This window comes from Heloderma suspectum, chromosome 4 (assembly GCF_057233095.1).
Source record: "Heloderma suspectum isolate Gila_16-S chromosome 4, 16-S_ref, whole genome shotgun sequence".
In the NCBI taxonomy this organism is placed as follows: domain Eukaryota; kingdom Metazoa; phylum Chordata; class Lepidosauria; order Squamata; family Helodermatidae; genus Heloderma; species Heloderma suspectum.
In genome coordinates, this window is record NC_139461.1 from 224,735,946 (window position 1) to 224,751,037 (window position 15,092).

At 45.6% G+C, this 15,092-nt stretch overlaps 1 protein-coding gene across 1 annotated transcript in view; it reads left to right on the plus strand.

Annotated features, from left to right (window-relative positions):
• LOC146348129 (maestro heat-like repeat-containing protein family member 7) overlaps nt 1–15,092 on the plus strand; it is a 41,289-nt gene that overhangs the window by 23,810 nt on the left and 2,387 nt on the right. Inside the window, exons 12-20 of the mRNA XM_084852411.1 lie at nt 5,957–6,089; nt 7,439–7,602; nt 8,347–8,484; nt 8,593–8,710; nt 10,429–10,569; nt 11,459–11,620; nt 12,518–12,673; nt 13,415–13,537; nt 14,787–14,889. Of these exons, the coding sequence (XP_084708537.1) occupies nt 5,957–6,089; nt 7,439–7,602; nt 8,347–8,484; nt 8,593–8,710; nt 10,429–10,569; nt 11,459–11,620; nt 12,518–12,673; nt 13,415–13,537; nt 14,787–14,889 (1,238 nt within the window). The remainder of the gene's footprint in view (nt 1–5,956; nt 6,090–7,438; nt 7,603–8,346; nt 8,485–8,592; nt 8,711–10,428; nt 10,570–11,458; nt 11,621–12,517; nt 12,674–13,414; nt 13,538–14,786; nt 14,890–15,092) is intronic.

Below are 15,092 nucleotides of genomic sequence, written 5' to 3' on the forward strand. Positions count from 1 at the left end.
TCACCCACCATTCCCACAAAAATGGACTGGAATGCCACCTGCCATCATCTGGACTGGGAAGCAGAAGTGCCTCCCCTGATCAGCCTGTGTATAACCACCCTCCACATAAAAAGAGCAAATGGCTCAGAAATGGAAACTAAAGTGGTGGTATGGTTATGAGGTAGAGGGCACCGGAGTGTTCTGGAGTGACAGGAATAGAACGGGGGGTTGCTGATACTGAGGAAAGAGGGCACATGTGAAAAGAGCTTAAGTAGGAATGGGGTACATTGCTGAAGGCTGTGGTCAGGAGGGAGGGGATCGTGTTGCTGAGGAAAGAGATGATAGACTAGAGTGCAAAACTATGGAACAAAGGAGCACTTTGTTCCATAGCGCTCCTTCTGCCTTCCTTGCCCCACCTCCTGCTTCTCTGTCCATGGTCCTGTTTCCTCTTTTACTCCCACAGTCCTGGCTAGAATGGGCCCCCAGGGAAGCAGCCAGTCAATCTGCTCTTTCGTCAGCAGTTGTCTGGATAAACAAGAACACAGCAAGGCAGAGACTGAAAGCGCCTTAGACAGCGCACTGCAGGAGTGATTAAGCTGAGGGTAGCTCCTCAGGGAAGGAGCTGTTGTTCCAGAAAGTGACTAGCACCAACAGAGGGCTTAAATAGGCCTGTCAGCTCAGGTCCCCCAGAAGCTCCACCTCCCACTGGGTACAGACTGCAACCTTAAAGGGCCCGTACTCCTTTCTGCAGCCTTGCGCGCCTGTGCTGAGGGGACTGGGAGGCTCTGGGAGAGCCATTCTTGGAGGCTGAGATCGATGGGAGGGATTTTCAGAGGGTTTTCCCTGGAGTGAGGTAATCAGGATCTCACTGGGCTCTTTGGGGTGACATGGATCCTGCAGACCCAAGGCCATGACACACTCCTACTGCTCTCCTTTAAAGTACCTCTCCAGAACCCACTACTTCCACAAAGCATCCCTAGACCCTGTAACCCAAGGGTGGGCAATCTTTGGGGGCTGTGGGCACATCTGGCAATTTGAGAAATTGTCCGGGACACCACCACAAAATGGCTTCCATGGGAGGCGTGGCAAAGGACAAGTAACTTTCCCAAAAGACTGAGTACAAGGCAGAGGTGAGCTCTGAGCCCAAACACACTGAACAACTCCTTTGGCCCCACAATTCAAAGTCCCTTTATTCTTTTTTCCCTTCTATTTCTTGGTGGCTGGTTATGCAGGAGAGGAAAACATTGGCCTCTAGCTGCCACCATCTTCATTTCCTTAGAACGTCTCCAAGCCACATGTGTAGCCCAGGGGCATTTGTGGGAAATTAGGATGCTAGCACTGGAGGCCCTCACTTTGCTTTGAAGCAATCCCTGCTGCATGTTAAAAAATGTGTTAATTTAAATAAAAATTAGGAGGGGTAGGTCACCTCAGGGGGCACCAAGAAAAGTGTCCAGGGGTGCACTGGTGCCTGTGGGCACCATATTGCCTACCCCTGCGGTAACCAAGCACATTCTGTGCTGCCTCCTAACTTCATTCAAGCCTCACTGCTGCTTTACCAAACCTTTTCCTCTCCCACCCTTTTTGTCCTCTCTGGCCCAACTCAACTGTAAGCTTATGGCAGCCTTCCCCAACCTGATGCACTCCAGATGTTTTGGATGGCAACTTCCAGAATTCCTGACTGTTGGCCACACTGGCTGTAACACTTTTGTAATACTTACATTTATTTACAAATATACAGACTGAGCACAGGTGGAGGTTTACTACACTCCAAAGCTCACAGCTCCCCCATCAGATTTCTAGGCGGAGAAGCAGCCAGCACATACAAATTCTTGCAGAGACCAAGTCAGCTCTCTCTGTCCCTTACAGTCTCCATCTCACATCTGCCCATCTGATCTTCTGTTTCCTTAAGGGGTGGGAAAGAGATATCCTGTTCAGATAATTTGCTTTGTTGTTGTTGTTCAGTCATTAAGTCGTGTCCGACTCTTCGTGACCCCATGGACCATAGCACGCCAGGCCTTCCTGTCCTCCGCTCTCTCCCAGACTGTGCTCAAGTTCATATTCATTGCACTGGTGATACTATCTAGCCATCTCATCCTCTGCCATCCCCTTCTCCTTTTGCCTTCAATCTTTCCCAGCATCAGGGTCTTTTCCAGCGAGTTTTCTCTTCACATTACGTGGCCAACATATTTGAGCTTCAGCTTCAGTATCTGTCCTTCCAATGAGCACTCAGGGTTGATTTCCTTTAGGATGGACTGATTTGACCTCCTTGCAGTCCAGGGGACTCCTAAGAGTCTTCTCCAGCACCACAGTTCGAAAGCATCAATTCTTCGGCACTCAGCCTTCCTTATAGTCCAGCTCTCACAGCCATACGTTGCTACTGGGAAAACCATAGCTTTGATTATATGAACCTTTGTCGGCAAGGTGATATCTCTGCTTCTTGCTACGCTGTCTAGGTTTGCCATAGCTTTCCTCCCAAGGAGCAAGCGTCTTTTAATTTCATGGCTACAGTCACCGTCTGCGGTGATCTTGGAGCCCAAGAAAGTAAAATCTGTCACTGCTTCCATTTCTTCCCCTTCTATATGCAAGGAAGTGATGGGGCCAGATGCCATGATCTTAGTTTTTTTAATGTTGAATTTCAAACCAGCTTTTGCACTCTCCACTCTCACCCTCAACAAGAGGCTCTTTAGATCCTCTTCGCTTTCTGCCATGAGGGTGGTATCGTTTGCGTTATCTGAGGTTGTTGATAATTCTCCCGGCAATCTTAATTCCGACCTGTGATTCATCCAACCCAGCATTTCTCATGATGTACTCTGCATATAAGTTAAATGAGCAGGGTGACAATATACAGCCTTGTCATATTCCTTTCCCAATTTTGAACCAATTGGTTGTTCCATGTCCAGTTCTTACTGTTGCTTCTTGACCCTCGTACAGGTTTCTCAAGAGACAGGTAAGGTGGTCTGGAACTCCCATCTCTTTAAGAATTTGCCACAGTTTGTTGTGATCCACACAATCAAAGGCTTTAGCGTAGTCAATGAAGCAGAAATAGACGTTTTTCTGGAATTCTCTTGCTTTCTCCATGATCCAGCAAATGTTGGCAATTTGATCTCTAGTTCCTCTGCCTCTTCAAAACCCAGCTTGTACTTCCGGTAGTTCTCGGTTCACATACTGCTGAAGCCTAGCTTGTAGGATTTTGAGCATCACCTTGCTGGCATGTGAAATGAGCGCAATTGTACGGTAGTTTGAACGCTCTTTGGCATTGCCCTTCTTTGGAATTGGAATGTAAACTGACCTTTTCCAGTCTTGTGGCCACTGTTGAGTGTTCCAAATTTGTTGGCATATTGAATGCAGCACTTTAACAGCATCATCTTTTAGGATTTTAAATAGCTCAGCTGGGATACTGTCATCTCCGCTAGCTTTGTTGTTAATAATGCTTCCTAAGGCCCACTTGACTTCACTATCTAGGATGTCCGGCTCAAGTTCAGTGACTGCACTATCATGGCTATCGGGGACATTAAGATCTTTCCTGTATAGTTCTTCTGTGTATTCTTTCCACCTCTTCTTAATCTCATCTGCTTCTGTTAGGTCCCTGCCTTCTTTGTCCTTTATCATGCCCATCTTTGCACAAAACGTTCCCTTGATATCTCTGACTTTCTTGAAAAGATCTCTAGTCTTTCCCATTCTATTGTTTTCCTCGATTTCTTTGCTTTGTTCATTTAAGAAGGCCTTTTTGTCTCTCCTTGCTATTCTCTGGAACTCTGCATTCAGTTGGATATATCTTCCCCTTTCTCCCTTGCTTTTCGCTTCCCCTCTTTCCTCAGCTACTTGTAAAGCCTCCTCAGACAGCCACTTTGCTTTCTTGCATTTCTTTTTCTTTGGGATGGATTTCGTTGCTGCCTCCTGAACAATGTTATGGACCTCCATCCATAGTTCCTCAGGCGCTCTGTCTATCTGGTCTAATCCCTGAAATCTATTCGTCACCTCCACTGTATATTCATCAGGGATATGATTTAGGTCATACCTGAATGGTTTAGTGGTTTTCCCTACGTTCTTCAATTTAAGCTGAAATTTTGCAAGAAGCAGCTCATGATCTGAGCCACAGTCAACTCCAGGTCTTGTTTTTACTGACTGTATAGAGCTTCTCCATCTTTGGCTGCAAAGGACATAATCAATCTGATTTCGATATTGACCATCTGGTGATGTCCATGTGTAGAGTCGCCTCTTGTGCTGTTGGAAAAGAGTGTTTGCTATGATCAGCGTGTTCTCTTGGCAAAATTCTATTAGCCTTTGTCCTGCTTCATTTTGTACACCAAGGCCATGCTTGCCTGTTATCCTGGTTATTTCTTGACTTCCTACTTTAGCATTCCAATCCCCTATGATGAAGAGGACATCTTTTTTGGGTGTTAGTTCTAGAAGGTGTTGTAGGTCTTCATAGAACCGATCAACCTCAGCTTCTTCGGCCTCAGTGGTTGGGGCATAGACTTGAATTACTGTGATGTTGAATGGTTTGCCTTGGATTCATATTGAGATCATTCTATCGTTTTTGAGATTGTACCCCAATACTGCTTTCCCCACCCTTTTGTTGACTATGAGTGCTACTCCATTTCTTCTAAGGGATTCTTGCCCACAGTAGTAGATATAATGGTCACCTGAATTAAATTCACCCATGCTTGTCCATTTTAGTTCGCTGATTCCCAAGATGTCAATGTTCAATCTTGCCATCTCATGTTTGACCACCTCCAGCTTACCTTGATTCATTGATCTGACATTCCAGGTTCCTAAACAATATTGTTCTTTACAGCATCGGACTTTCTTTTCACCTCCAGACACATCCACAGCTGAGTGTCTTTTCGGCTTTGCCTAGCCACTTCACTCTTTCTGGCGCTACTTGGAAATTCCCTCTGCTCTTCCCCAGTAGTATATTGGACACCTTCCGACCTGAGGGGCTCATCTTCCGGTGTCATATCTTTTAGCGTTGTGATAGGTTCCATGGGGTTTTCTTGGCAAGAATACTGCAGTGGGTTGCCATTTCCTTCTCCAGTGGACCACATTTTGTCAGAACTCTCCACCATGACCTGTCCGTCTTGGGTGGCCCTGGATGGCATAGCTTATGGCTTCACTGAGTTATGCAAGCCCCTTCGCCACAACAAGGCAGTGATCCATGAAGGGGCAGATATTTGCTAGCCATTGATAAAGACAGCCATCAGTTAATCTCCACAACATATAAGGAAATCTGCTAGGGTGAACATTAGATGAGTTTGACTATCTTAGCAGTCTCTTCTTATAATCACAGAAACACAGAGTTGAAAGGGATCCTGAGAGATCACCCAGCTCAACCTCTAATTCCATGACACGGCAGAAAGCAATCCAGATCTCTCTCTCTCTCGCTCACACACACACACACACACACACACGCGCACACACACACAGCCTTCAGGTTAGTATTCTGTGGTGGAGGGGCATGTAAAGAGACAGAGACTTGCATGTCCTTGGCATATCTAGTGTGGCCCTAAGGCTCCATAAAACCTTCTCCATTCAGTTGTACAAATATATGACAAAACTGCAGATTGGGGCTTTTCTGTCATGCTCAGCATCTTCTTCTCCCCTTCTCCCTCTCACGGTGTGTGCGTGTGGGGGGGGAGGTAGCATTCAGCCTGAAGAAAAATTCTGATTACTCAAAAGCCTGCTCACTACTCTGTGTCTGTGACATTCCTTTATTAGGACCAATTAAAACATCTAATTGGTTCTACTATTGGTATTGCTACATTACTGTTACTTAAGCATAACATGTCACTTATGATGGATTGCTTTCCATGGTATACTTCTGATTCCACCACCGCAGCAATTATTCCTCTCTAAGGACTCTCTGAAGACTTCATTTATTGCAGTCCAATGGGGCTTGTGACAAAGTTATGATATGGATACACAACCTGAAATGTGTCTGTTTTTTGCCCCCACCCCCACCCTGCTGCATTTGCAGATTTGCCGCTGAGATGTGGTATGTGTTGACCAAATCATGCTTAGATGATGAATTAACTGTCCTTGTGAACATACTACTGAAAAAGCTGCAGCTGAGCCCAAAGGCAACTGGAAACTATATCACACCATTAGCTGTAAGAAATTGTTCAGACCTGTTCAAATCCAGTTGAAATGAGCAAAACTGCTGGATTATTTTAAAAATTAGTTCCCAAGAGAGAAGGAAGAAAGCAAGTTCCAGTATTTCTGCTGAAGCTTTAAGGGCCACTTCAAATGTGACAAAAACCATTGTATGAAATAACATGCAATTTGTAGAGGTCACCATCATGGTGGACCCTGAAATCCATCGTAGTAGCCTTGGAGGAAACTGATTATTTGGATCCATTTCAATCTGGTTCAGGCCCAGTTTCAGGATAGAAACACCCTTGGTCACCCTGGATGACCAAGGGAATGGGTGAGGGGGAGTGCAGCCCTATTTCTTCTCCTGGATCTCTTGGTGGTTTTGATACCATCGATCAAGGTATTGTTCCTGGGTACCTGGCTGGGTTGGGCTTGGGAGGCACAGTATTGTGGTGGTGCTTCCTGGAGCAGCAGTCCCAGAAGGTGGTGCTGCGGGACTTCTGTTCCACTCCATCACCTTTGGCATATGGGGCACCACAGGGTTCGATCCTGTCCACCATGCTTTTTAATATCTACATGAAATCACTGGGGGAAGTCATCTGGAGGTTTGGACTGCAGTGTCAGCAATAGGCTGATGACACACAGCCCTACCTCTGTTTTCCACCTGCAAATCCCTGGGAGGCTGTGGAACTTTTGTCTAGAGGTGGTTTGGGGATAGATGAGGATAAATGATGACAAACAAGCTGACACTTAATCCAGAGAAGATGAAAGTTCTATGAGTAAAAAAAAACTGGCTGATCTGAATAGAGAGCTGTAACTAGTTCTAGATTAGGCTTCACTTCACCCCAAAGAACCAAGTCCATATTTTGGGGGTTCTCCTGGACTTAGAACTGTCTGTGGAAGTGGAGATGTCAGTGGTGGCCAGGATTCGGGGTACCTTTTACCAGCTGCAACCCTACCTAGAGAAAGTGGATTGAGCATCAGTCATGTGTGCACTAGTTACATCCAGACTAGACTACTGTAATGCAGTTTATCTGGGGCTGCCTTTGAAGATGACCTGGAAATGTTAAGCTTGTGTGCTTGTATATATCTTTCTTGTTTCACTTGACATCCATTTTTGTCAAAAATTATATACTTGTGTAACTAGGCTTTCAAACTAAGCATAAATGGGTATGTCATGGACCCTACCTAATTATACAGCATGGACCATGTCCCACTAACAGATCTTTACATTTGTACATGAAAGGAGCCCTGGGGGAGGGGGGATTAAGAGGTACTAGAGGTTTAGCAACCCTACCCCCTCCCTTCAGCAAAATGAGGTCTGCAGAGATGAGATCTTACTATGGTGTCTATTTTCCTCTCTCAGGTTGCCAGTGCTTTCAGCAAGTTGTTATCTATGCCCAAATGTACAGATGTGGCACTTGACATCTATCCCCGGCTGCTGATGTCCCTGCTTGTTCAGGTGCACTATAGCATCAGGCACAACGTAGTAAGGAACTCAGATTCTCAGGAGGAATTTGAGCCTGTGCGGTAAATATAAGAGAGGCAAGATTGTTATGGCAGGGACCAAATACCTCCATGAGCATATGAAGGGCTCTTTTGAATAAATCTCTCTCACACATACATACACACACACAAGCAGAGCAAATACTTGGTGGGAATAATCTGGCCTCGTGTCAGTATTCTTGGGCAGCTGTTGGGGCCCCAGCAGAGTTCACCACTTCCACTTGCCCTGGGGCCCCCTTTTAAAACTTATCTGAGTCTTGAGAGCTGCCATTTTAATTTCCCACAATGCCCCTGTAGTGGTGGCTCCCAGCAGCTTAGTGTTGATTCAGAGCATGGCTGTTGCCCACTGTTGCCCCCATCTAAGCCTGCCAGAGTCCATCAAGGTAGGAGGGGATCCAGCAGACCCACCTTCCCCACCCCTTCAAATTGGAGTTGACCCTGAGAATAATTATTGGATTGGATAGTGGGGGATTTGTCCTTCAAATCCTATGTCCTGCAGATGCAGTTCAGTAGTAGGAATAGCCACAATAATGCTTAATATTTATATAGCACTTTCCTAAGTGCTTCACAGAACTATCTTGATAATCCTTACAGCAATCCTGTAAGGTCCCCATACTGCAGATGGAGGGCTGAGGCTGGAAGAGCAATGGCTGGCCTAAGGCCATCTCAGGAATTTATAGCAGAGGTCACCTTGGAATTGGGGGTTTCCCAGCTCATGCTCTGAGTTGCTAGGCAACACTGCTCCCTTATTTGTTGTTTTGAATTCAGCTGTGTTGTGACGGCACTGAAGACTCTTCTCCTAGCTGTGAGATGCTATTACGAGTTTGCTATTATTGAGAGGGAGCAGGGCTGGGAGCTGCTCGCCAGCTGTGAAGATCACCATCGGGGGGTCAGTCTTCTTGCAAGGTGAGTAGCAAAGATGTCACAGAGCACCAAACATTTTTAAAAGCTTCCCAAGCGCAGAGCTAACTGCTGACAATAACAGTATGCATCTGTGATGTGTGTCCTATGCAGAGTCATGCTTCAAGGGTCCTATTATTTTGACCTCCTGAGGATCTTGTACCTCCTAGTTCCCTTCCTGGAACGAGGTGATGAAGAACACCAGATCACAGCCATGGCTTTCTTCGTTGAAGTAAGAACCACACATGTACCTTCTGTGCTGTGAAATGACAGAGGCCTGTCTTGGAATGCGGAGTGGCTTGACGTCCTTGACTCAAAGGATGGTTATACAAATGTAGGGACAATGTCCCTATGTGAATCTGTTGTACATTGTCAGGTGGTTGTTCCTGCGTTTGGATCAAATAGAATAGCTTATACTTGTAGCTGTGCATCTGAAGAAAAACTTAATCCTATTGCAATATATTGTAGGTAGGGAATCCAAGTCCAAATTCCACAAACTGCCCATTCACTGTGAGCAGAATAAATTAAGTAAATAATTGTTAGGCTATTAATTAAATCAATCCAACTGAAAGTATTAAAAACCAAAACAATTCCACTGTGGCAAAGTAAGTAATAAGCAACAACAGAACTAGTAATATTTGAGAAAGTGTATTCGCTACAATGCTAGGTTTGGGACTCCCCTAGTGGCACAGTCATCTTATCTGGGATTTGAAAACCATACTTTCAATGTCCAATCTATCCTCCAAAATAGAAGCATCGAGACTGACCATGTTGTGAAGTCAGGGCACTTCCAGTGTTGCTGATGCTTGGCCACATGGCATCTGAAAGCACCATCCAATGAATCAGAAGACCTAAGCGTCTGTCACAATTACAAAATCAGCCCAGATTTAAATTAAAAGGATTCCTGCTAAACATTATCCTGGCTCTTGCTTGACCTTGAAAAGGAAACAGATTTAGGGCGCAATCCTATGGCTGCTAGTCAGTGGCTAGCCGGCCATAGGATAGGTCGGTTCCTGGGAACCAGCCTCAGAGCCCATGCTCCAAGGTCTATTCCCTGAGAACTGACCTCCATTCCCTCCCGGAATGGAGCCCCATGCTACGTGCTTATAAGAGAAGCATGGAGTGGCAAAAACAGGGCATTCCCAGGGGCGGGGCGGGGAGGGCGGAAGTGCCGTTCCAACGCTTCCTATGTGGTGTCCGGCATCTGCCGCACCCACCCCCTGGCTCCGACTTCCCGCAGCTAGACAACAGAAATCAGCTGTCTAGCTACGAATGCAAGGCGGCTGAAGCGCGGAGAGGATGATCCCCTCTGTGCTGCTCCTGCCCTGCATTGGATAGGCGGTCGCCTCTGAGTTCAAAGGCGGCCACCTATCCCAATAGGATTGTGTTCCCCACTGATTAGCACCACAAAATCACTACAGACAATTGTCCAGAAGAGCCCGTATATATCAAGGAGCATGTACTATCAGATATTGTGAAATAGGAATAGGCTACATCCATGCTTAGCAAAGGCTTAACTAAACTGGGTTGACTTTGTGTTATTTGAAAGCACCTTTTGGGCAGGGGGTTTTTTAGACGACAAACTAAATCATTTGAGAGCTCTGGCTCTTTATTCCAATAATTTTGGGCACCAAATTGAACCCTGATGCATATTACAGTTGAATGGAGCACAAAAAATAAATAATGCAAATTCCCCTTAAGACACAAGAATGGTTGAATCCTATCTGCTGTTGGCTTTCTGTTTAACATGGACCAAGAAACAGGTTGCAAGACCAGTGGGACGGCCACCGTGCTGTGAAGCTTGGGTACAATTGATGACTGGGTGCCAGAAGCAAATGAATGCATTTTCAACATCCAAAAGGTTTCTTGCGAATGTTTGCTCCTAGAACAAACTGGAGCAGGCAATTGCTTGCCAGCCAATTTCTTGTCAACTTATTCTTTGTCTTTTAGCTTCTTTGTATGTCAGAAGCCAGGCGACTTCCAGAACGATATTCCCTTCGTCGCCTGGAGCGAGGACTGGTCAATGAAAACCCAGTTGTCCGGGCATTGTGTATCAAAGGACTGGTTAACATGGCAGACTGGCCAGGGAAGGTAAATGAAGAGAACCAACATGTAATTTCTATGACTTTTGTGGGATAACCTCAGAAACATTGAGGATTTAATCAGGTATCAGTGGACCCAATGGAGTTGCTTCAAATCCCAGTCCTGCAAAGTGAATCTAGAATCTCTTAGCTGACATAGGGAGATGCTAGTGTAAATGAAACCACAGAGAAAGGACTTGGTTCTATCTGCCACTGCCCACAGAAGGGAGACTGTAACCCTGCTTAAATTATAACTATAGTTTTACACATCTAGTTCCTTAGGACTGATTCACATGACCCTTGGCTGCATGGCCCAGCCATGGGCTGAGATTTTGTACAAGTGGTTGTAGGTGTGCTCCATTATAAACACAAATCAGTATGCCCCTGCTCACCCTACTTTAGAGTTGTTTGTGGCATACTTTGTTGCTGTGGGCGAGCAGAGCTGTTGTGACAGCAGTGCCCACAAGAGCCCTCCCAGCAGGGGAGGAGGGGGCATGATCTGCCACTCCTTCCAATCTGCTGCCTGAACAGGGAATTCACCCTGCCATATGAGAGCTGGCCCTAGGAACTAGTACTGTGCCAAAATCTGACCTCTCATTTCCTGAAAGTTTTCTTCCTCCATGAAAGAGGCTTCCATTTTTCTACCTCATTCTCAGCTCATTGTATAATTTATTTTGAATTTATGTTGGTTGTGTGACCTTGCCTATCTTTCTTTAGTGTAAAGGCAGCCTAAGTCTCCAAGGTTTTTTCTACAGCTTTGCTCCCCCACCACTTTTATATGATGTATCTAAAACACTGTTTCCCAGTGTTCAAAATTAACATCAGAATCTGCTGTTTGTTATCAGTAGTGTGGAATATTAACAGGATCACTGTTACTGAAATTACTGTCTTCTGTGCAGGAGGTAAAGCGCTTATTGCCCGCCATGACAAAAGGCCTATCTGGAATGGATGGGAGGTTGTTTGTGGAGAGCGTTGCTGAAATTGAAAAGATTCTTGCAGGCCCAGAAGGAGCTGATTGTGTTTGCAATATCACCCTTTCTCTTCAGGAGCTCTTCAGTGATGTAAGAAGGCGACATAACACTAGCAGGGCTTTGATGAAAGCCAGGAATCAGTCCTATCATAGAATCATAGGGTTGGAAGGGGCCTACAAGACCATCGAGTCCAACCCACTGCTCAGTGCAGGAAGCCAGATTCCCAGGCGGTCTCCCATCCAAGTACTAACCAGGGCTGACAGAAATGATTTTCTCTTGATGACCATTGACTAAGACGAAGTGTTGCACTTGGCTGGCGGAGTCCCTCTTCCATTAAGTCAAGTGGCTGACCTTTAGGCCTGCCACTCTCTCTTTCTCTGGCTTGCCTACCTCACAGGGTTGTTGTGAGAATAAAATGGCAGGGGAGAACCATGTATGCTGCCCTGACCTTGCCAAAGGAACAAGATAAAATGTAATAAATAATCATCCTGCATCTAGCTCTATATTACACAGCTTCAGTAGGAAAGAACAGAGATGGCCCAAGATATTTTGATGTCTGAGGTAATGACAATGATAATAATAGACCATTTTCTGTCCTTCAATACCCCCGAATTCACACTACCTAAAGGAGGGCCCTGAAAAAAGATGCTACAGCTACTACTGCCTTGTTATATGGATGAAAAATGCCCAGAGCTAATCAGTGTCTTTTGATCATGCTCTCCACTGGGTGCTTCCAGATGGAGGGCTCCTAGCACTAGCAACCAGAAGGCAAGGTGCAGCTGTTCCATCTTTTCTTCCTTAACAGATTTTCTGCATTAAGGAAAAAGATGGAAGAAGTGGTGGGAAAACATGGGAGTGTTACAAGTGGAAGACATTGTCATCTGGACCCCCCGTAAACCTCCATGAATGAGGTAGGGTGATGGCGCCATAAAGGCCTTGTCTGGAAGCACCTAATCTCACGGGCTTCCTTTGATCTGATGATTACAGGAGCGTGAAAGTGTGCGTGCTTCTGCTATATATCTTTTTGGGAGAATGGTGAAACTGGCCAAGAAAAGCAACAAACGGATGATAAGGCCTCAAGTTCTAGAAAACATGGTTCCTTTACTACTGCACCTCCAGGAGGAGAACCCTGATGTCACCAAGGCAAGTTCCTACCAATATTTATCTCGCAGTTTCCAAGGAACCAGATCATTCAGTCAAAAGTTCTAACCCAGTCTTTTTCTTCCCCATGTGCACCCTGCATGTTTCCTTGAGTGGAAATAGTGGACTAAACTGATGTACCCACAGTCCTTACCCATCTATGAGCAAATATCAAAATGTCTGATCTTCCTATAGGTTATTATTATTATCCTGGAGGAGAAGTCTATCAATGGCTACTAGGCTTGAGGGCTATGTGCTACCTCCAGTACCTGAGGTGGTATGCCTATGTACCCCAGTTGCCGGGGAACACGGGTGGGAGGGTGGTGTTGCACTCATGTCTTGCTTGTGGTTTCCTGGGGGCAATCTACATTACAACTTTAAACTGGTTTCAAACCGGTTTATCTAAAGGGATCCTGCAGTTTCATGAGGGTACTGAGAATTCTTTGCTACAGACCCCCGTCCCCTGCCCAAGCGGCCCCTCTTCCTAGAGCTACAATTCCCAGAATTCCTGTATTTGATAGCTGTAACTGCTAAAAACAGGTTTGAAACCAGTTTAAAGTTGTAATGTAGATTGCCCCCTGGTCGACAACTGGTTGGCCACTGTGTGAACAGAATGCTGGACTAGATGGGCCCTTGGTCTGATCCAGCAGGGCTCTGTTTATGTTCTTATGTTCTTATTCAGTAGCTGGATGACTTTGCTTTCTGAATGATGCAAACCATATATTGTCTCCTCATGTCTTGCAGAAATGTAAATATGCCTTAGATGAATCCTTTCACTTCTTGGCATGGAAACCTCCAAAGCAGGTTATCAGTGGGAAAGCTTGGTATGAGCATGAAGAAGTTCTGGATGAAACCTGCCAGTATCTTGTATGTTATCTACAAGTTTTTTGCTAGCACAAATGATTCTTGGATCAAGAACAAATAAAGCAAGCCTGATTGTGGCAAGAACTTTGACCCCGGTGTGTGTGTGTGTGTGTACACACACACACACTTAAAACAGCCATCACTTGTTCACATTATTATTTTTAATGTGTGCAATTTTAAACTGCCTGTCAGCTAAGCTAAGCAACACCACCAAAGGGCAAGAAGGGGAAAAGCTGGTGTTTTAAGGGAGCAATCCTATTGGGATAGGCGGCTACCTCTGAACTCGGAGATGACCACCTATCCAATGCAGGGCGGGCAGAGCGCAGAGGGGATCCTCTCCTCCACACTCTGGCCGCCCTGCATTTGTGGTTAGATGGCCGATTTTGGCTGTCTAGCCGTGGGACTTTGGAGCAGGTGGGAGGCCAGACAATGCATAGGAGGTGTCGTACTGGCATTTCTGCACCCCCCACCCCTCCCTGCCCCTGGGAACGCCACCCTTTGGCCTGCTCCGTGCTGCTCATCTGAGCCCGGAGCCTGGGGGCAATCCATGCTGGCAGCAGGGGAGGGGGAGGGGAGGCGGTTTTCCAGGAACCAACCTTGGAGCATAGGCTCTGAGGTCAATTCCCAGAAACCCAACAATCCTATAGCCATCTAGCTGCTGTCTAGCGGCCATAGGATTGTGCTCCCAAAAGATCACCATTACAACCTTAATGATGAGTTTTCGAAGGCCTGGTCATGACTATGAAGGGTTATGTACAGTTTTTTTAATTTGACTTTTTCTTACTGTGAAGGAGGGCATGCTCAAATGGGTTGCTCATCTCACTCATCCTAGGATACCCTCCATCTATTGTAGAAAATGAACTTATCACAGTAAGTCCAGTGTTCTATTTCATAGTGAACTGAGCTTTCCTTAATCTTCATACTGGGCTTCTCTAAAAGCCACCGATGATGATGAGACAGGAAAAGTGCTATATAAGCATACTAAGTCTGCAAAGCACTTCACGTACATTATCTAAGTAGCCCTTAAAAGACCCCTGTGAGGTAGGCCAATACTATTCATTATCCCCATGTTACAGACACAGGACTGGATTATCTAACATCTCCTGGTAAGTTCGTAACTCAGGTGAGATTTGAACAAGGGGTGCCCTAGCTCATAACTCATTCTCCTAATAAATTAATTAGCTTAAAGTCTGTGGTGGTTGCTCAATTTACATTTTGGATGAAGCCAATTATGCATTTCTTGAGTTTTCAGGTACAGAAACAAGAGGGAAATCTCAAGAGATTCTTGTACCAGGGCCTTTTCTACACAGAGAGTGGACTTCTTTCTATAAAAAGGGCTTCCATCATGTTCCTTGGTAAATGCAAAAAAATCAAGCCTCTCCTCATTCTTGTATGAGAGCAGACTTCACTGTTTGTGTCAATTGTCATGACATTTTGATCATCATTTTAATGTTGGAAGGAATTAATAAGAATGCAAAGGGCAATCTAGCTAAAGGAATGCCAGCAGAGATGCTTTGCTCCCGGGAGTTTCCCCAGCTTCCATTAGGCAAATGTGCAT